This window comes from Salvelinus namaycush, chromosome 2 (genome assembly GCF_016432855.1).
Source record: "Salvelinus namaycush isolate Seneca chromosome 2, SaNama_1.0, whole genome shotgun sequence".
NCBI lineage: Eukaryota > Metazoa > Chordata > Actinopteri > Salmoniformes > Salmonidae > Salvelinus > Salvelinus namaycush.
The window spans coordinates 26,784,957-26,807,130 of NC_052308.1; the positions used below are offsets into that span (position 1 = coordinate 26,784,957).

At 42.6% G+C, this 22,174-nt stretch overlaps 1 protein-coding gene across 1 annotated transcript; it reads left to right on the top strand.

The window, feature by feature from the left end:
• Positions 1 to 5,708: 5,708 nt before the first annotated feature.
• Positions 5,709 to 20,363, top strand: prpf18 (PRP18 pre-mRNA processing factor 18 homolog (yeast)). The gene is made up of 10 exons (XM_039010083.1): positions 5,709 to 5,880; positions 6,269 to 6,346; positions 17,730 to 17,834; positions 17,932 to 18,045; positions 18,285 to 18,434; positions 18,637 to 18,705; positions 18,917 to 19,057; positions 19,141 to 19,212; positions 19,339 to 19,494; positions 19,645 to 20,363. The coding sequence occupies exons 1-10, from the start codon at positions 5,815 to 5,817 to the stop codon at positions 19,723 to 19,725; spliced, it is 1,032 nt and encodes a 343-aa protein (XP_038866011.1). The 5' UTR covers positions 5,709 to 5,814; the 3' UTR covers positions 19,726 to 20,363.
• The last annotated feature ends 1,811 nt before the right edge of the window (positions 20,364 to 22,174 follow it).

The following is a 22,174-nucleotide window of genomic DNA, read 5'->3' on the forward strand; positions in this document are numbered from 1 at the left end:
CTTCTTCCATTTAAGAATGATGGAGGCCACTGTGTTCTTAGGGAACGTCAATGCTGCAGAAATGTTTTGGTACCCTTCCCCAGATCTGTGCCTTGACACAATCCTGTTTCGGAGCTCTACGGATAATGGACTGATGACTCCTTGCTGTCCCCAGTCCACCTGGTCATGCTGCTGCTCCAGTTTCAAATGTTCTGGTAGCGGCTATGGAACCCTGACCTGTTTACTGGACGTGCTACCTTGTCCCGGACCTGCTGTTTTGGACTCTCTCTCTACTGCACCTGCTGTCTCTAACTCTGAATAATTGGCTATGAAAAGCTAACTGACATTTTCTCCTGAGGTGCTGACCTGTTGCACCCTCTACAACCACTGTGATTATTATTATCTGACTCTGCTGGTCATCTATGAATGTTTGACCATCTTGGCCATGTTCTGTTATAATCTCCACCCGGAACAGCCAGAAGAGGACTGGCCTCCCCTCAGAGCTTGGTTCCTCTTTAGATTTCTTCCTAGTTTCTGGCCTTTCTAGGGAGTTTTTCCTAGCCACTGTGCTTTTACATCTGCATTGTTTGAGGTTTTAGGCTGGGTTTCTGTACAGCACTTTGTGACATCGGCTGATGTAAAAATAAATACATTTGATTAAATTCCTTCAACCTCATGGCTTGATCTTTTTCTCTGACATGCACTGTCAACTGTGGAACCTTATATAGACAGGTGTGTGCCTTTCCAAATCATGTACAATCAATTGAATTTACCACAGGTGGACTCCAATCAAGTTTTAGAAACATCTCAAGGATGATCAATGGAAACAGGATGCACGTGAGCTCAATTTCAAGTCTCATAGCAAAGAGTCTGAATACATATGTAAATAGTTGTTATTATTTTTACAATGTAGCTACTTCATCGTTCACATATAAGAATAACAATCGAGTGTAGCCTATTTGTCTTCCAAAGACAGCCAATACTTCACAAAGTTCCCACCCTTAGTCCTTTTTTGAAATGTATTTATATTTTTCTTAATTTTATTAACAACAAATCAATACAGGAAGTACATGTGGGAACACAAGTATATATGAATAATATACAATGGACAATTGGGCTAGGGGGTACAATATCATATTACACAAGGACCTTAAGGGACATACATACACTTATAATTCTAACAGCTTTTTTGTAAGTAGAGTATTTAATTGTCTTAAAATAGAGTTCAATTTCTTTTTGTAAGGTAAGAAAATGTATTTTTTTGTTTGTAAATTTACATTTGTGAATATGAAATTTGGCCAAAAGAATAATGAAATTAATTACATAAAAATGTTTCAGCTTATTTCTATCGTAGATAAAGAATCCAAACAGTACATCTCTCCACAATAGTGTAAGATCTTCATAAATGTGTTCAATTATAAATCTACTGATGACTTGCCACAGTTTTCTTACATGAATAAAATGCCAAAAAAGATGCAACACTGTTTCTGGGTGGTCATTACAAAAGGAATCATTTGAGTTGATGTTTTCCTTAAACTTCTTCATATAGTGGTTGGCAGGATAATATTTATGAATAATTTTAAAGGAAACTTCCTTAATTTTGTTAACAAGTAGGTATGTGTGTGGCAACATCCAAACTTTTTTCTAACAGATATTATCAATAAATCCATTCCAATAAGGCATGACATAATACAACATCCTGCTGAAACAAGGTTCGTATTGCTCTGTTCGTATCGTTCGTATCGCTCTGTTGTTGAATGGACCTGTCAACTGTGGAACCTGTGGAAAGAAACAAATCTTTCCTACTGATGAGTCAACAGGGTCAACGGAAGGTAGGCTCTGAGGGTCAGGTCTTGACACGTTCCTGAATAATAAAGCAACACCTGAGGGAATGGCATCTAAAACAATTGCAAAATCTTTAGGTGTTACAGGGACCTTGTAAAGTGATAAGAATTCCTTATAACTGAGTAAAAGACCCTCTGCATTTACCAGTAGGCTCACCAATAGGATATTATTGTCACGTTCCTGACCTTATTTCCTTTGTCTATGTCTATGTCAGTTGCCTGTGTCTGCATTGTTTAGCTTTAGCGTCACGTTCGTCAGTTTATTGTTTTGTAGTTTGTCAAGTGTTCTTCGTTTTCGTCTTCGTTTAATAAATTAAAGTATGTATTCAAACCACGCTGCGCTTTGGTCCGATCCTTGCTCCTCCTCAGACGAGGAGGATTACGACGTTCGTGACAGAATAACCCACCAACCAAGGACCAAGCAGCGTGGTAACGGGTAGCAGCGACAGCAGCAGCAGCGGCCCATTACACAGGACTTTTGGACATGGGAGGAAATTCTGAACGGTAAGGGACCTGGGCTAAAACTGGAGAATATCGCCGCTCTCATGAAGAGCTGGAGGCAGCTAAAGCTGAGAGGCGGTGGTATGAGGAGGCCGGCTCAACGCATCTGGTCTCCAGTGCGTCTCCTCGGGCCGGTATACATGGCACCAGCCTTACGCATGGTGTCCCCGGTTCGCCAGCACAGCCCAGTGCGGGTTATTCCACCTCCCCGCACTGGATAGGCTACGGGGAGCATTCAACCAGGTAAGGTTGGGCAGGCTCGGTGCTCAAGAGCTCCAGTACGCCTTCACGGTCCGGTCTATCCGGTGCCACCTCCTCGGCCCAGCCCAGTACCACCAGTGCCAACACCACGCACCAGGCTTCCAGTGCGTCTCCAGAGCCCTGTTCCTCCTCCACGCACTCGCCCTGTGGTGCGTGTCTCCAGCCCGGGATCACCAGTTCCGGCACCACTCACCAAGCCTCCTGTGCGTCTCAAGAGCCCTGTACGTCCTGTTGCTGCTCCCCGCACTAGCCTTGAGGTGCGTGTCCCTAGCCCGGTACCACCAGTTCCGGCACCACGCACCAGGCATACTGTGCGCCTCAGCAGGCCAGAGTCTGCCGTCTGCCCAGCGCCGTCTGAGCTGCCGCCTGCGCTGCCCGTCTGCCCAGCGCCGCCTGCGCTGTCCGTCTGCCCAGCGCCGTCTGAGCTGCCCGTCTGCCCAGCGCCGTTTGAGCTGTCCGTCTGCCCAGCGCCGCCTGCGCTGTCCGTCTGTCCTGAGCCTTCAAAGCCGCCGGTCTGTCCTGAGCCTTCAGAGCCGTCCGTCAGTCAGGAGCCGCTAGAGCCGTCCGTCAGCCAGGAGCCGCTAGAGCCGTCCGTCAGTCAGGAGCCGCTAGAGCCGTCCGTCAGTCAGGAGCCGCCAGAGCCGCCCGCCAGTCAGGAGCGGCCAGAGTCGTCAGTCAGCCAGGATCGGCCAGAGTCGTCAGCCAGCCAGGATCGGCCAGAGTCGTCAGCCAGCCAGGATCGGCCAGAGTCGTCAGCCAGCCAGGATCGGCCAGAGTTGTCAGCCAGCCTGGACCTGCCAGAGCCGCCAGCCAGTCCGGAGCCGCCAGCCAGTCCGGAGCCGCCCCTCAGTCCAGAGCCGCCCCTCAGTCCGGTGCCGCCCCTCAGTCCGGTGCCGCCCCTCAGTCCGGTGCCGCCCCTCAGTCCGGTGCTGCCCCTCCGTCCAGAGGCGTCCATCAGTCCAGTGGGGTTAATTTGGAGGGTCGCCGTTAAGAGGAGGCCACGGAAGCGGGGATTAACTATGGTGGGGTGGGGGCCACGTCCAGCGCCAGAGCCGCCACCGTGGACAGATGCCCACCCAGACCCTCCCCTATAGGTTCAGGTTTTGCGGCCGGAGTCCGCACCTTGAGGGGGGGGGGTACTGTCACGTTCCTGACCTTGTTTCCTTTGTCAATGTCTATGTCAGTTGCCTGTGTCTGCACTGTTTAGCTTTAGCGTCACATTCGTCAGTTTATTGTTTTGTAGTTTGTCAAGTGTTCTTCGTTTTCGTCTTCGTTTAATAAATTAAAGTATGTATTCAAACCACGCTGCGCTTTGGTCCGATCCTTGCTCCTCCTCAGACGAGGAGGATTACGACGTTCGTGACAATTATTTCGGAACCAATATTCTAAAAACAAAGAAGTATTTTTATACAATTTATCCCGATTATTCCATATATAATATCTATGTGGAGAAAAATGATGCTTATAAATGAAGGACCATGACAAGAAAACTTGCCGATGAAAAGCAGAAAGTTTCACTGGAACTTTGTCAATATTATAATTGCAAACCAATATGAAGTTAAAGCCACCAAAAGTAGAGAAGACATGATGAGGAATAAAATTCCACATAGAAGTGGGTCTTCTTAGGAATTGTTTTATCCAATTGATCTTAAAAGTATTATTTAAGGTGGTAAAGTCCAGAAAAGCCCACCATTCTCATAAGTGTTCATTACAACAGTTTTCCTAATGTAATGGGTACGGTTTCTCCACAGAAAGTTGAAAAGCATCTGGTCTATCTCCTTGCTTATTTTACTGTCAAGATATAAAGGTAGAGCGCCATATGTTAGTCTAGAGATACCTTCAGCCTTGGTTATTAGGACTCTTCCTTTTAAAGATAAGTCCCTCTGTAGCCATTGATTTAGCTTCTTCTGGGGTTTTTTAATAATAGGGTTAAAATTTAGTAAGCCTCTAAACTTCTGATCCTTTGTAATGGTTATGCCTAAATATGTAAGTTCTTCTTTTATTGGAATACCATAATATGAAGGTGTCACACAATCTTTGACAGCCATGAGTTCACATTTACTAATGTTAAGATATAGACCAGACGCTTTGGAAAAGGATTGTATCACATTGATCGATATGGGAATTTGGTTAGCATCTTTCAGAAAAAGTGTAGTATTGTCAGCCAGCTGGCTTATAATAATTTATTTACCAGCTATGGAAATACCTTGTACAGGACTATTATTTAAAGAATTTGTAAGAAGTTGGGTGATTAATAAAAACAGGTATGGAGAGATAGGACAACTTTGCCTAATTCCTCTCTTTAACTCAAATCTAGGTGAGGTGCCATATTTCAATTTGATAGAGCTGTTACCATTTGTATAGAGAGTCTTAATAGCCTTACAGAAAAAAATCCCCAAAGCCAAGTCTCTCAAGGGAGTGGAAGAGGAACTGATGCTCTACTGTGTCAAATGCTTTATAAAAATCAAATAATAATATGAAGCTATCCTCAGTTATTAGGTCTGAGTAGTCAAGTATGTCTAATACTAGTCTGACATTGTTAGAAATATGTCTGTTCCTCATAAATCCAGACTGTGTTTCATCAATGACTGCATCCAGGACTTCTTTAATACTTTTTGCAAGTAGTAAGGGTAATATCTTATGGTCATTATTAAGAAGACAAAATGGACGCTAGTTATCGATGAGCAGCACTTCTTTTTTGGGTTTAGGTATCAGTGTTATTAACCCCTGACTCATTGTAGGAGGGAGAACATTGTTTTTAATACTCTCTAAAAAGACTTCAAATAGGAAGGGAGCTACTTCTTCACAAAATAATTTGTAAAATTCTGATGTAACACCTGATGATTTATTGTTCTTTAGATGTTTGATAGACTCTATAATCTCTTCAACTTTGATGGGTTCATCACACTGTTTAGATTATATATCACTGATAGTGAACATTATTCAGTGAGTCAAAAAACATATCTGTGGATTCCTGAAAGTACGTAGAGCTATACAATTTTCTGATAAAATTGCTACAGTATTTAGCGATTCATTTTTGATCATCCTTAATAACGCCACCTTAGTCCAATTACTTTTATTTTGAACGCCATGACGTGTGTATTCACGTTGGAGGAAATCTTATTCACGTCCGGGTCAGATTGTTTCCAGCATTTTCCCAAACAGCTGATCCGGTCTATATATTTGAACTGTGAAGACTAAAGAAATAACGACATATTTGATAATTAATATGGATTTCTTAAATGCTGAAATCGTGAGGAAGAGAAAACTAATTGAAGACAAAAATCTTATTACTGTGAGTAGCTGGTAGCTAACGTTAGTATGTTTACTAGTCAGCTAGCTAAATTGAGCTAGCTAGAGTTGCTTTAAGTTAGGTTGCTTGGCGTGGGCAGGTACATGAACGTTTAATTAAGTGTTTACTCAAATAGTAGCTAGCTAGCCAACGTTAGCTTAAAGTACAAATTTGGTGAGCCTGCGTCATGATAAAATTAAGAGCTAACGTTATAGGACTCTGAGGTTAGCGGCATGCTTGCACCAGCTAACGTTAACTAGTTATCTTCGCTTAGTTTCAAGAGCTTATCTACGTTAGTTAGCTAAGTATTCTTTTTTTTACTTGTGAGATTAAAATGTTGCCTTCGTTGCATCTTATTGTTGACATGCGGTGATAATGAATATATTCACAGGATTCAAAGAAATACTTCAAACGAGCCGATCTTGCCCGAAAAGAAGAAGAAGAGTATTTCGAAAGATGTGGCCACAAGGTAATATTACAGCGTTTTTATTTTTTATTTTATTTTGTTTAACCGCGTTTCTAAAACCTAGAGGCGAGACTTCCGGGAAAACTTGTGAAGGAGACTAAAGAAAGGCGTATGCATGCTTTCCAGCCGAAAGAGTTCGTACATATATTATGACGACAGTTTGGGACGTTTTAGACTTTGGACACTTTTTTTTTTTTTTGACGCAACCCGAAGTCTACGCCACTTCGTCGGTGATTGGTAGGGATTCTTCAGGGAGGGACTAATTTTCATGCCAATTATTTGTGTGACAAAGGTTTTCTTTGGCAAAAACTCAATAAGTCATTAATTTACTTATCTTTGATTAATTCTGATTATTTTAAGGAAGTGTGTACTGGCGACTAGAGGTCGACCGATTTATGATTTTTCAACGCCGATACCGATTATTGGAGGACAAAAAAAGCCAATACCGATTAATCGGCCGATTTTTATATATATATATGTGTATATATATATATATATATAAACATTTTTTTTTTATACACTGCTCAAAAAAATAAAGGGAACACTTAAACAACACAATGTAACTCCAAGTCAATCACACTTCTGTGAAATCAAACTGTCCACTTAGGAAGCAACACTGATTGACAATAAATTTCACATGCTGTTGTGCAAATGGAATAGACAAAAGGTGGAAATTATAGGCAATTAGCAAGACAACCCCAATAAAGGAGTGATTCTGCAGGTGGTGACCACAGACCACTTCTCAGTTCCTATGCTTCCTGGCTGATGTTTTGGTCACTTTTGAATGCTGGCGGTGCTCTCACTCTAGTGGTAGCATGAGACGGAGTCTACAACCCACACAAGTGGCTCAGGTAGTGCAGCTCATCCAGGATGGCACATCAATGCGAGCTGTGGCAAGAAGGTTTGCTGTGTCTGTCAGCGTAGTGTCCAGCGCATGGAGGCGCTACCAGGAGACAGGCCAGTACATCAGGAGACGTGGAGGAGGCCGTAGGAGGGCAACAACCCAGCAGCAGGACCGCTACCTCCGCCTTTGTGCAAGGAGGAGCACTGGCAGAGCCCTGCAAAATGACCTCCAGCAGGCCACAAATGTGCATGTGTCTGCTCAAACGGTCAGAAACAGACTCCATGAGGGTGGTATGAGGGCCCGACGTCCACAGGTGGGGGTTGTGCTTATCCCACAACACCGTGCAGGACGTTTGGCATTTGCCAGAGAACACCAAGATTGGCAAATTCGCCACTGGCGCCCTGTGCTCTTCACAGATGAAAGCGGGCTCACACGCACATGTGACAGACGTGACAGAGTCTGGAGACGCCGTGGAGAACGTTCTGCTGCCTGCAACATCCTCCAGCATGACCGGTTTGGCGGTGGGTCAGTCATGGTGTGGGGTGGCGTTTCTTTGTGGGGCCGCACAGCCCTCCATGTGCTCGCCAGAGGTAGCCTGACTGCCATTAGGTACTGAGATGAGATCCTCAGACCCCTTGTGAGAACATATGCTGGTGCGGTTGGCCCTGGGTTCCTCCTAATGCAAGACAATGCTAGACCTCATGTGGCTGGAGTGTGTCAGCAGTTCCTACAAGAGGAAGGCATTGATGCTATGGACTGGCCCGCCCGTTCCCCAGACCTGAATCCAATTGAGCACATCTGGGACATCATGTCTCGCTCCATCCACCAACGCCATGTTGCACCACAGACTGTCCAGGAGTTGGCGGATGCTTTAGTCCAGGTCTGGGAGGAGATCCCTCAGGAGACCATCCGCCACCTCATCAGGAGCATGCCCAGGCGTTGTAGGGAGGTCATACAGGCACGTGGAGGCCACACACACACTACTGAGCCTCATTTTGACTTGTTCTAAGGACATTACATCAAAGTTGGATCAGCCTGTAGTGTGGTTTTCCACTTTAATTTTGAGTGTGACTCCAAATCCAGACCTCCATGGGTTGATAAATTTGATTTCCATTGATAATTTGTGTGATTTTGTTGTCAGCACATTCAACTATGTAAAGAAAAAAGTATTTAATAAGAATATTTCATTCATTCAAATCTAGGATGTGTTATTTTAGTGTTCCCTTTATTTTTTTGAGCAGTGTATATATATATATATCACACACACATTTTTGTAATAATGACAACTGCAACAATACTGAATGAACAATGAACACTTTTTTATTTTAACCTAATATAATACATAAATACACACACACACACACACACAGCTGAAGTGACAATGATACTGAAGAGTCTGCTTAGGAGACAAATACTCTCAACTGTTTGAATAAAAATAGAGTTTAAGTTACCTGTGATGAATGTTGAAAACAAAAACTGTCATTTCTATATGCAGGAAATCCTATTTTAATAATGGGCATGGTAAGAATTGATGACCAAAGTGCGAGTCATAATTCCCATGACACCTTCTAGCAAAATCTGAAAAGCGGTTCCTTCATTTATTCCATAGGATATTTTTAGATTCACTTAAAATAAGGTCTGTGTTTCGTGTAGGCTTACACCACCTTGCCAATTTTATAACTGTGTAGATATCCATAGGACAAGGTAACTCTGATCAATATTGGCTAAATATAAGCGAAGATAATTTTTTTGTAGAGTGGGTTTATGAAAATATGTTGACAAACGTTACCTTTATCCTAGTGAGATTTACACAGGTATCAAAACCTCGAGGCGGTTTAAGCCTGCACGAAACACAGACCTTATTTGAAGTAGATCAAGACATTCTCTATGGAAGACATGAACGGTAAAATAACGAAGGAACCCCTGTCAAGTTCAGCCGCAAGTTATTACAGGAATTATAACGCGTCGACTATTTCTCTCTAAACCATATACCTTTGACTAATCCGGAAACTATCACCTCGAAAACTAAACGTTTATTCCGTTCCGTATTTTATCTAACGGGTGGCATCCATGAGTCTAAATATTCCTGTTACATTGCACAACCTTCAATGTTGTCATAATTATGTAAAATTCTGGCAAATTAGTTCGCAAAGAGCCAGGCGGCCCAAACTGTTGCATATACCCTGACTCTGCGTGCAATGAACGCAAGAGAAATGACACAATTTCACCTGGTTAATATTGCCTGCTAGCCTGGATATCTTTTAGCTAAATATGCAGGTTTAAAAATATAAACTTGTGTATTGATTTTAAGAAAGGCATTGATGTTTATGGTTAAGTACATATTGGAGCAATGACAGTCATTGATTGATTGTTTTTTATAAGATAAGTTTAATGCTAGCTAGCAATTTACCTTAGCTTACTGCATTCGCGGCACAGGCAGGCTCCTCGGAGTGCAATGTAATCAGTGTTAGAGCATTGGACTAGTTAACTGTAAGGTTGCAAGATTGGATCCCCCGAGCTGACAAGGTTAAAAATCTGTCGTTCTGCCTCAGTTCCTAGGCCATCATTGAAAATAAGAATGTGTTCTTAACTGACTTGCCTAGTTAAATAAAGATTAAATAAAGGTGTAAAAAAATAAATAATAATTGGCGCCCAAAAATACCAATTTCCGATTTGTTATGAAAACTTGAAATCGGCCCCGATTAATCGGTCGACCTCTACTGGCGACGGTGTCTCAAAATGGACACACAGTAGTATTTGAAAAATGAGGGGGAAAAGCACAAGGTCTTAAAGGAGTATGCAAGCACACTTGTTTGGTTCGCCTAGTTGACTTCAGCTAGCCACCAGCCGAACTGAAGCATGCCTTTTAGTAGACCATTCCGGGGTTTGGGATTTGAAGTAAAATAAATAAATACTTTACCAGGTAAGTTGACTGAACACATTCTCATTTACATCAATGACCTGGAGAATAGTTACGGGGGGATGAATGAGCCGATTGGAAGCTGAGGATGATTAGGTGGCCATGACGGTATGAGGGCCAGATTGGGAATTTAGCCAGGACACCGGGGTTAACACCCCTACTCTGATAAATGCTATGGGAACGTTAGTGACCACAGAGAGTCAGGACACCTGTTAAATGTCCCACCCGAAAGACGGCACCCTACACAGGGCAATGTCCCCAATCACTCCCCTAGGGCGTTGGGATATTATAATTTTTTTTAGACCAGAGGAAAGAGTGCCTCCTACTGGCCCCCTAACACCACTTCCAGCAGCATCTGGTCTCCCATCCAGGATCAACCCTGCTTAGCTTCAGAGGAAAGCCAGCATTGGGATGCAGGGTGATATGCTGCTGGATTAAGTCAATGAGAGAAGTGAAATTCTTACTTAGTTATTAATTTTCTCAATCTAAACGTGAATTGGTACGGTTCTCGGAACACAAATCCCTCTACTTTCATTTCACATCAAAATGCACTTACTGTGCTGTTTTGAGCCGGTTTTAACAGTTGCAGGCGACAGTATTTTTCAGTGTCAACACGTTTGTGGCCGCCTTCTGTTTACACACAGATGTTCGGAGACGCCGATGTAGTCCCTCTGTCTTGTCTGTTTTCCGTAAACAAGTGCTGTAACATTGAAATATGACTGTGTGGGAACCCTAACCCTATAAAAGTATCAGTTTTGTTTTTTGAAAATGTCTCACTGATATGAAAGATATGGTCCTTATTATTCTAAAACCGTACCGCAAGCGATGCGTGGTAATGTTCAGACCGAGCGCCGAGGCTCTTAACAAAACTCCCCTGTACAGAAGACGCCTTCATCCAATGACTCTTATGTGTAATATAATAGAACTGCGAGTCATCAAAGGTTAGCTATAGTCCATTGTCTGTTCTCTCTTATTCTCTCTCCCTTGTGCCCTTCATCTTACTCCTTGTTTCGAGATTCTCTTTTCCTCTCTGTCCGACCACCTTCTTCCATTCCCTTCCTCCTCCCCTTCCTATCTCTGCACTGTCTGTTCAATCTCCACTTTTTGTTTCTCCCCTCAGTGACTTGTCTTCAGAGTTACAGTGCAGCCTACGACTAGACCCCCTTACAGGGTTGTGTGGTAATGTTTTTCTGATGTTGCATAGCCTGTGTTGACTGTGCTCTCTTCCCACCTTGTGAACGCTGCCCTGCAGGTTCAGAAAGAGGCACCTGAGAGACAGGTAGGGGATGATGGCACAGCAAAGGCAGGGAGCATGTCTCGAGGATGATCGACAGTAGGCAGTGGTGTGTCCCAAAAATCTTGCAAAGCTCCCCTTTCCGCTGCTTCTTCCCTTCAATTCTACCTGTCTGCAAGGACTTGATAGGAGTTCAAAATATGGAGGAAATGTATCTAGCAGCAAGCTAGCTATATACAGTCCAAAAATAACCCATTACCTAGTTCTTTCCTCCAGGCTGCTTCAATGTTACCTGAATGTAAGCACAGTGTAAAAATATATTATGATTGTTCCACCCATCCTTCCAATAGGCTTAGAGCTTCAGTCATGTTGCTTAAACCTGTCCAATTTAAGTGGTGGATGTGTGGGTTGTATTCAGTCCCTTCACTGATCAGTTGTCTGGAAGGAGAGGGGGCAAGGAATGGAGAGTTGGGACATATCCATGTTGAGCATGAGTTTAGGCTCTGTTGTCAGTTTATCCTTTTGCTTTTTAAAGTTTTGGGTTAATCAGGCTTTGCCTCATATATTTCCAATAAGTTTGATATGGGCCTTTGTAGCAGAAAAAACGTTCTGTTTTTCCCCCCGTTTTTTGTGTTTGCAGGTTTTGCCTTACTTTTGAGAATCGCTCATGTGTGGGGAGAACTGCATTTCAATTCAGCTGACTAATACAGCTCTAAATGTGCCTAATAAAGTGGGTTTTAGTTTACAAATGCAGCACCTGCATCTGACTTGGATTCTTTGTGCATTTTGGGGTCTTTTGTGGTGTACTTTTTTTTGTTTTGATTGTGCTCTTCCTAGAAACACAATCTTAAGGTGAAGAGATGCATGTGCTTCTAAAAGCATGACCCATCAGTAGGGTTTCACATTTTGGGGAATATTCAGAGGTGGAAACTTTCCATGGGAATTAACAGGAATATATGGGAATTAACATTAATGCATTGGATATATTTACCATATCATATGGAGACAAACATAAACCTTCTATCTTATCATAAGTAGACATGATTAAATCCTAACAATGGAAATAAAAAACAATTAGTTACGAATTTAACTTTTTAATTAATTGAGTTGACTCTTCACATGGGATAATTTCTCTGAACAACAAAAGGGAATGTTCAATGATCCATCGCACCTACCCAAAAAAACATTTTCAACATACATCTGTAAAATAATCTTCCTCTCAGGCTTCTATGTCTTCTCCCTGGACCTCCTCATGTCCACCTCTTGAACATCAGACTCTGAGGCCTCATCTTCACTGTCACTTTCCAACCTTGTTGAGGATGGCTCGTTGTCAGGCTCAAAAAGGCTGAAATTTGCCCAGGTGGCCACCAATTTTTCAACCCTTGTATTGGTTAGCCTGGTGTGTGTGTGTTCCCAAACAAGGACATGTTGCTGCTGTAGTTGGTGCGATTTGGAGGATCATGGAGGCAACAGGAGAAAGAGCCTCAGTCCCTTCCACCAGGTGGCTGATGAGATACAGTTGAAGTCGGAAGTTTACATACACTTAGGTTGGAGTCATTAAAACTCGTTTTTCAACCACTCCACAAATTTCTTGGCCACAAACTATAGTTTTGGCAAGTCGGTTAGGACATCTACTTTGTGCATGACACAAGTAATTTTTCCAACAATTGTTTACAGACAGATTATTTCATTTTATAACTCACTGTATCACAATTCCAGTGGGTCAGAAGTTTACATAAACTGAGTTAACTGTGCCTTTAAACAGCTTGGAAAATTCCAGAAAATGATGTCATGGCTTTAGAAGCTTCTGATAGGCTAATTGACATAATTTGAGTCAATTGGAGGTATACCTGTGGATGTATTTCAAGGCCTTCCTTCAAACTCAGTGCCTCTTTGCTTGACATCATGGGAAAATCAAAAGAAATCAGCCAAGACTCCAGAAAAAAAATTGTAGACCTCCACAAGTCTGGTTCATCCTTGGGAGCAATTTACAAATGCCTGAAGGTAGCACATTCATCTGTACAAACAATAGTACGCAAGTATAAACACCATGGGACCACGCAGCCGTCATACCGTTCAGGAACGAGATGCATTTTGTCTCCTAGAGATGAACATACGTTGGTGCAAAAAGGTCAAATCAATCCCAGAACAACAGCAAAGGACCTTGTGAAGATGCTGGAGGAAACGGGTACAAAAGTATCTACATCCACAGTAAAACAAGTCCTATATCGACATAACCTGAAAGGCCGCTCAGCAAGGAAGAAGCCACTGCTCCAAAACCGCCATAAAAAAGCCAGATTACGGTTTGCAACTGCACATGGGGACAAAGATCGTACTTTTTGGAGAAATGTCCTCTGGTCTGATGAAACAAAAATAGAATGGTTTGGCCATAATGACCATCGTTATGTTTGGAGGAAAAAGGGGGATGCTTGCAAGCCAAAGAACACCATCCCAACCATGAAGAATGGGGGTGGCAGCATCATGTTGTGGGGGTGCTTTGCTGCAGGAGGGCCTGGTGCACAAAAAGATGGCATCATGAGGAAGAAAATTTATGTAGATATATTGAAGCAACATCTCAAGACATCAGCCAGGAAGTTAAAGCGTGGTCGCAAATGGGTCTTCCAAATGGACATTGACCCTAAGCATACTTTCAAAGTTGTTGCAAAATTGCTTAAGGACAACAAAGTCAAGGTATTGGAGTGGCCATCACAAAGCCCTGACCTCAAACCTATATAAAATGTGTGCGAGCAAGGAGGCCTACAAACCTAACTCAGTTACACCAGCTCTGTCAGGAGGAATGGGCCAAAATTCACCCAACTTATTGTGGGAACCTTGTGGAAGGCTAACCAAAATGTTTGACCCAAGTTAAGCAATTTATAGGCAATGCTACCAAATACTATTTGAGTATATGAACTTCTGACACACTAGGAATGTGATGATAGAAATCAAAGCTGAAATAAATCATTCTCTACTATTCTGACATTTCACATTCTTAAAATAAAGTGGTGATCCTAACTGACCTAAGACAGGGAATTAAATGTCAGGAATTGTGAAACTGAGTTAGCTAAATACAGTTAAGGTGTATGTAAACTTCCGACTTCAACAGCATGTTGGCACAACTGCCATATTCCATCTCCATCCCAAAGCCCTTGCTTGGAAATGCACTTTGCCAGACTGCCAAGAACCTTGCTCTCATCCAGGCCAAGGTGGCGAGACGACACTGTAGTGATGGTAACATAGGTCTTGTTGATCTCTACACCAGACAGGATACTCTTGCCAGCATTCTTGGGGTTCAACATGTACACTGCGATGTGTATGGGCTTCAGGCAGAAGTCTTCACATTTTTTGATGCATTTCAGAACTGTAGTTTCCTCTGCTTGGCGCAACAGTGAAGTGGGCAGGGCAGTATGGATTTCTTCTCTTACATATGCAAGCAGAGTCTGAACATCAGACATGACTGCATTGTCTCCCTCAATCCGTGCAATGGCTATTGCTGTAGGTTTCCGGCTGCTTACCACTCTCCCAAAATACATCATCCAGAAGGATTCTCTTGATGGGGCTGTCCATATCGGCAGACTGTGATATGGCCATTTCTTGGAGAGACTCCTTCCCTTACAGGAGACTGTCAAACATGATGACAACACCACCCCAACGGGTGTTGCTGGGCAGCTTCAATGTGGTGTTCTTATTCTCTCTCTTTGCTTGATGAGGTAGATTGCTGCTATAACTTGATGACCCTTCACATACCTAACCATTTCCTTGGCTCTCTTGTAGAGTGTATCCATTGTTTCCAGTATCATGATGTCCTTGACGAGCAGATTCAGTGCATGAGCAGCACAGCCAATGGGTGTGATGTGAGGGTAGGACTCCTCTACTTTAGACCAAGCAGCCTTCATGTTTGTAGCATTGTCTGTCACCAGTGCAAATACCTTCTGTGGTCCAAGTCATTGACTGCCTTCAGCTCATCTGCAATGTAGAGACCGGTGTGTCTGTGCTCTTGTAGAATACTGGTTGAGGGTTGGAGATGTAGTTAATTATTCCTTGCCCACGAACATTCGACCACCCATCAGAGATGATTGCAATAGTCTGCTTTCTCTGATTTGCTTGACCTTCACTTGAACTCTTTTGAACTAGTAGATGAAGCATGTCTTGTTGGAGGGGTGTATCCTGGGTGAAGAACATTCAGAAATCTCTTCCAATACACATTGCCTGTGAGCATCAGAGGTGAATGACTACGTTCCTCCAATGAGCCAAAAACACTTCAGATTCCAGGAGGACCATGAGCTGTTGCTACCGATAAGGTGCCTGATTCATCATTTTCACCTCGAATAGAAGTAGAGGGACTTTTGTCAGGTTGCTTGCTGTGAACGCTGAGGAAACTTTATGCACTTGGCCAGATTCTGCATCTTTGTTGCATTCTTCACATATTTTGCACAGTATTTGCAAATGTACACAGCTTTTCCTTCTACATTAGCTGCAGTGAAATGTGGCATTTTCCTGTAAAGATTAGGGAAGAAATTGTAAAAAAACAACATACAATTCCATGTACAGATAAATAGTTAAGCAGTTAGATTAAACAACTCCTTTTGTAAGATGAATGTCTTAATATGAAACGTGTATGGAAAAAGGTGAATTAACACCCCTCAGTTAGCAGGCGCAAGCAAGCTAAAACCCACATGGTAGCAAAAACTAATCAGCAGAAATTAACAAGTTAGAAATGATTTAAACACACTTTGCTGTAGGCTACTATTTACTAGTTAACAAAAATCATGTAATGTAAAATATATCAACCCTCCCTGTATTGTAATCAAAACTTACCAAAAAGCATGTACGGTAGTCCTTGGCTCGGACAGTAGTAGTGTGGGCTCAATAGCATCTCATTAGTGTGCAAGATCTTGAATCAGCTGTACATGTGATGGAAGAATGCACTGTGCATGCAGAGGGTTGCAATTCCATTGTATTGGGGATAGTTTAACCAAAATATGCCACAAGACCTAGAATTGCCTTATGTGTATCCCACAAAGGTTCACTGTTATAGACTTTTTTAAAATTAATTTAAGCAAAATACCCGGGCTTAATTTCCCATGGAAAATTTCCGGAAAGTTTCCGACCCTTTGCAACCCAACCCGACGTATATTTGAAAGATGAAATTGCTATGCAGTGGTTTAATCATTTTAAAACATGATTTTTAACAGCCATGGAGATGGTCTACATGCAACAGTGTTTTTCCTATGTTCATGCTGCTTTGAAATGGTATGATGGATTTGTATACCAGCAGTCTTTCTGTTTACAGTATTGGTTTGCTTTGGAAGAGACTGCTGGTCCCAGGTGAGTCAGCAGCAATAGATAATGTCTCTGCATGACAGTACGGCGTTAGCACGCTCTACTGCTTCTGCTGGCATTTTAGCCGTTTGTGAGGATGATTATGGTAACACATTTCGCCAGCTGAGAGAGTGGAGGTTTCACTCTCGCCAAAATCTGTCCAAAATAAGCCCAATGCGTTTCTATGGGCTTATTTTGGACCTAAGCTTGTCGACTGTCTTCCTGCCAACTCCTATTGTTAGGACGGAGACATGAGCATCTTTTCATTATATATACAGATCTCTGGTGAGAGCCAATAGTAATGGAGACCTCTGAGTTTAGCCTCTAGAGCCCCACAGTGGAGGTGTCATAATACTTATAAAACCTGGCGGTCAAACAGGGAAATGGTTCCAATCATTTTTCCACTATTCATTTTTCTCATAGCGCTTATTTTAAGTTATTCTAAAATTCCCTGTTTTGTGTATCCTTACCCTGGCGTGACGTTTTGATAACCATGTAACCCTTTATCAATATATTAGTCTTTACTCATTTAATAATGCTAATTAGCATCAAAGTAGACATGCAAAACAACATCCTTGCAAGCGTCTGCATGTCATCTCTAGCTGACACCTTTTGCTAACAGGTATTGTGTCAATTTGAAACTTGCACAAGACAGTTCATAAAATTGTAAATGTAAGAAATGTTGCCAATTTTTTCAGTACTAATGTTTAGCTAATATTAGAATCTGGATTAATTTACCTTTGCCTTGATTTGGCAGTCTCGTCCAGATCATGGCATTTGTAGCTCTTTATACTAGCGTAATTAGCATTTTTGGAGGTAAATACAGGCGAATAGATAAGTCACATTGTCAAAGAAAGATTTACACGGTTATCAAAACTCCATGCCAGGTTAAGCCTATATGAACAGCCCTTATTTTAAGTGTTCCTAAAACCCCCTTTGGGAAAAATGATTGGAACCTGTTTGAACTCTGGTTATTATGACTCATACTGTGGTACACTATAGCAGTGAAAACAGGAAACTAACCCATGCCCCTCTCTCTCCCTTTTACCTCTGTGTTATCTCAAAGATGGAGAAGAAAGAGGAGAAGGCAGATCCCTCCACCTCGTCCAATAGCACTTTAGAGTTGGAGCTGACTGAGGAGAAGCTGCCAATGTCGCTCTCCCGGCAGGAGGTGAGTCGGCCAATCAGAGCTGGTTTTATTGTCAAGCCTCCTGGGTTCTGTTCAGTTGGTATGAACAGGGAGGAGACGTGCTTGTTTTTTTGTCCAGGTGATCCGGCGGCTGAGGGAGCGAGGCGAACCAGTGCGTCTGTTTGCAGAGTCAGACTATGAGGCCTTCCAGAGGCTCAGGAAGATTGAGATTCTCGCTCCGGAAGTCAACAAGGTAACATCCTGTCACTGTTATGAGGCAGGGTGGTGGTGCGAACTTGCTCTTTGTTTTTGTGGTGGGTTTTATATTATTTTTGTAAGGTTAAAGAAGAGTTGGACACACTTTTAAGCACTCTCATTGTCCTTGGTACTGTTGTGTACATGCTAGCCCAGAACATTATACGTGACTTTTCGGGCACTGACAACCTGTGATGTAAAGATGATCACCTGTGTTACTGTGTATTCTCCGGGCAGGGTTTGAGGAACGACCTGAAGGCAGCCATGGATAAGATTGATGCGCAGTACCTGAATGAGATCGTAGGGGGCACTGGGGAGCCGGGTGAGGTGGACACACAATTCGATCTAAGAGTACATGAGGCAGACACAACCATTGAGGAGCTGGAGGTACACAGCGACTGGGGAGTCACTAAAGCAACTATATTTGTCCTTAACTCAGGGTTTAAGGGCTACATTTAAATCCACAATTGTAAATAAAAGGTGCTGAATGTCCCTCTTCTACCACAGTCCAAACAAAGTCCTATGTGTCAATGCATCATAAGAACACTGTATTCCTTTGTCCTCTTGTTTGGTATTTGTTGTCCTACAGGCTCTGGGTAAATCTCTGGGAACGGGAGATGACAATGGGGACCAGGATGTCATCGACAAAGTCCTTAGGGTGAGACTGCGAGCGTTATGCTCAGCTTTTTGCTTCAGGGAGAGTTGTTTGCGAATTCAACAGTTGCTGATGTGATCTCTATCCAGTGTTGTAATTATTTATTGTGATGCTGTGATGGAGATATAAAAAAAATATGTTTGTGTGCTAACATGGTTGTGTTATGGTCAGTAGTTTCTTGGCAGTTGTGGATATAGTTTGTTGTGGTCTGTAGTTCCTGCTGGGAGTCTGGGCGAAGGACCTGAACGGTCGAGAGGACCACGTGAAGCGCAGCGTGCAGGGCAAGCTGGCCAGCGCCACCCAGAAACAGACTGAGTCCTACCTCAAACCGCTATTCCGGAAACTACGCAAGAAGGTGTGTTCACCTCAGAGAACTGCCCTCTTTGAAATGAGTGTGGTGGATATGGTCTTGTTTTATTGTCTTTCTTTTTCTTTTAGAGTTTGCCAGCAGACATCAAAGAATCAATCACAGACATCATTAAATTCATGCTGCAGAGAGAATATGTAAAGGTATTGAACTTGTTTTCTACCTGTTGTCACTTTAATTGGGTGTTTTGTGTTTAGTATGATTGGTATTAGTGTGTGTCATGTAACTAAACTAAGATTGGGCAGTTAAACTGTGCTTGTCTGTTCCAGGCGAACGATGCATACCTGCAGATGGCCATTGGTAATGCCCCCTGGCCCATCGGGGTGACCATGGTGGGCATCCACGCCCGTACGGGGCGAGAGAAGATCTTCTCCAAACACGTGGCCCACGTCCTCAACGACGAGACCCAGAGAAAATACATCCAGGTTAGGACCTCCGTGTTAACCTCTGAATATAACTTGGATCAAAGATGACCCCTAACCTCTGTGTTAACCCAAATAGAGTAGCATAAGTAAGATAGCTGACTGCTCAGCCTTCTTGTGAACATATCTTAACGTCTGCTCTCTCTTCAACAGGGACTGAAAAGGTTGATGACTATCTGCCAAAAACACTTCTCCACAGACCCCTCAAAGTGTGTGGAGTACAATGCCCTGTAGTACACTGACCGTCTACACCTGTGGTCACCAAGCCTTGTCTTAGAGTCCTGGGGTGCGCAGGCTTTTGTTCCAACCTAGTGCTACAGCACCTAATTCAATTGACTATGGTCTTGATGATCATAAAATATGTTGAATCAGGTGGGCTAGTGTTGGGTTGGAAGGAAGGAAAGCATGCCTGTATACTTTGTAGTCTTACAGTATCAGGATTGGTATCCACTGTTTGGTTACACATCTGTGGAAGTCACAACAGCTGAGGAAGTCTCTGTACTTCTGTCTACATACCTGTCAATGGAGATCCAGCTGTTCATGTATATTTGGAGGCTCACTTTTTGCCACTGTTTACTGTTTTGGGTAGCTTTTTTTTTAGGGTTTACAGGTTAATATTTTCCTTGTTACTCAAATGAACGAACATGCCGTGTAAATATCCCTTCTAAGATGAGTCTTTCTCCAGTGTGCTAGTTCTATATCTTTGTAAGAATGGCCATGATGTGTAAGTTTTATTATGCAAAGCTTTGAAAAAAGAAGCTTTAAATTCAAGAATGAGAAAACAGCAGTTGAAACCTGTCAAAGTATACATCTTTACCTGTGTGAATGGTAAACTATGTTCTTATTAATGCAATACATCTAAATTCAGGGGGTGTTTGGTGTCAGTCACTTTTCATTCATTCCTTTATTAAGAAGTAATATTATTTAGAGAATACATTTTGATGGAACTTTTAGATAACTGCAAATGTTCCCTAGCTGTATAATTTCGCAATGCACAAGATCATTAAATGAGAAGCGCCATTTTAAACGAAGGGCAAATTTCGCTATACAGCTGTAAAATGATTAATCTATCAACTCCAGAGGCCAACAGCAGAGCCAATGTTTATTATACACTTGTCTGTATACAGACCAATGCATTGCTGTAGATCTTTACATGCTGACCAGACACTGCGTGAATGTTGCAAAATAAATTTACACATATTAACAAAAGTTGCTCATGCACGTCTGCGTGGCCAGGCTCTAAAATGTAATTTGGTTCCATTTGTGAAGCTCAATCCACTGCAAATCCTGCCTCTCCCATCTCATTTGTTTTTAGGAGCATATACCCATGTGATTGAAAGATTAATTGAGGTTCACACTCCAGTCAGTTGTGGTAATGCACCTGTAAAGTTGGTTGCCAACTGCTATATAATGTCCAAAGAAGAAAAAACCTGAAGGAGGAGAGATTACGAGAAACAAATTTGGTTGACCGTTAATCTGTGGATTAATTGTAGGAGTAAAGGACCTTGGGCATTTCAGGTAAAATAACAACCCAAATGTATATCCCAGTGCAAATTAGCTAACAGCAGCTAGCTAAATTGCCATACATGTTTAATGCTTTTCGACCTGTCCCCAAATTAATATAGTTGGTTCAGAGTTCGTTTTGATATTTCAACCTGCATGTCCTGATCGCATCTGGTGTGGGTGGACAAAATCAACATGTTAGACCTTTGCGCCACTCGCCAGCAAATGTTAAAAAATATGTTTAAAAAAGACATTCTGACCTTCAAACTTCAATAGCTCGCAGACGATTTGAGCTACATACCTCAGGTTAGAGATTCTATGAAGGAAGAAAAAGAAGAAAAAAAAGATGTGCAACGTTGAACAGGTCTTGACACATTACGACCCGAGTTTCATACATCGCAATGGTGTAGGCAGCCTAGCGCACCGTCAATGCAACTAGTTGGGGGCCGTCAAAGTGCATGATCACAATATTCAAATGTAAATACCCCTTCAACCGCTTGATTTAGCAACCTCATTTCAATTGTCCAGTATTCCTAACATGGAGAGAAATGTTGCACACCCTTGGGTTTTCCAGTATTCCTAACATGGAGAGAAATGTTGCACACCCTTGGGTTTTCGCATAAAATTATTCATTTTATACATTCATGTATGTGTACCTGTCAAAAGTTTGGACACACCTACTCATTCAAGGGTTTTTCTTTATTTTTACTATTTTCTACATTGTAGAATAATAGTGAAGACATTAAAAATATGAAAAACACATATGGAATGAGCGCTACAGGGAGACAGGACGGACAGCTGATCGTCCTCGCAGTGGCAGACCACGTGTATCAACACCTGCACAGGATCGGTAAATCCGAACATCACACCTGCGGGACAGGTACAGGATGGCAACAACAACTGCCCGAGTTACACCAGGAACCCACAATCCCTCCATCAGTGCTCAGACTGTCCCCAATAGGCTGAGAGAGGCTGGACTGAGGGCTTGTTGTAAGGCAGGTCCTCGTAAGACATCACCGGCAACAACATTGCCTATGGGCAGAAACCCGCCGTCGCTGGACCAGACAGGACTGTCAAAAAGTGTTTTTCACTGATGAGTCACGGTTTTGTCTCACATGGGGTGATGGTCGGATTCGCGTATATCGTCGAAGGAATGAGCGTTACACGGTAGCCAGTACTC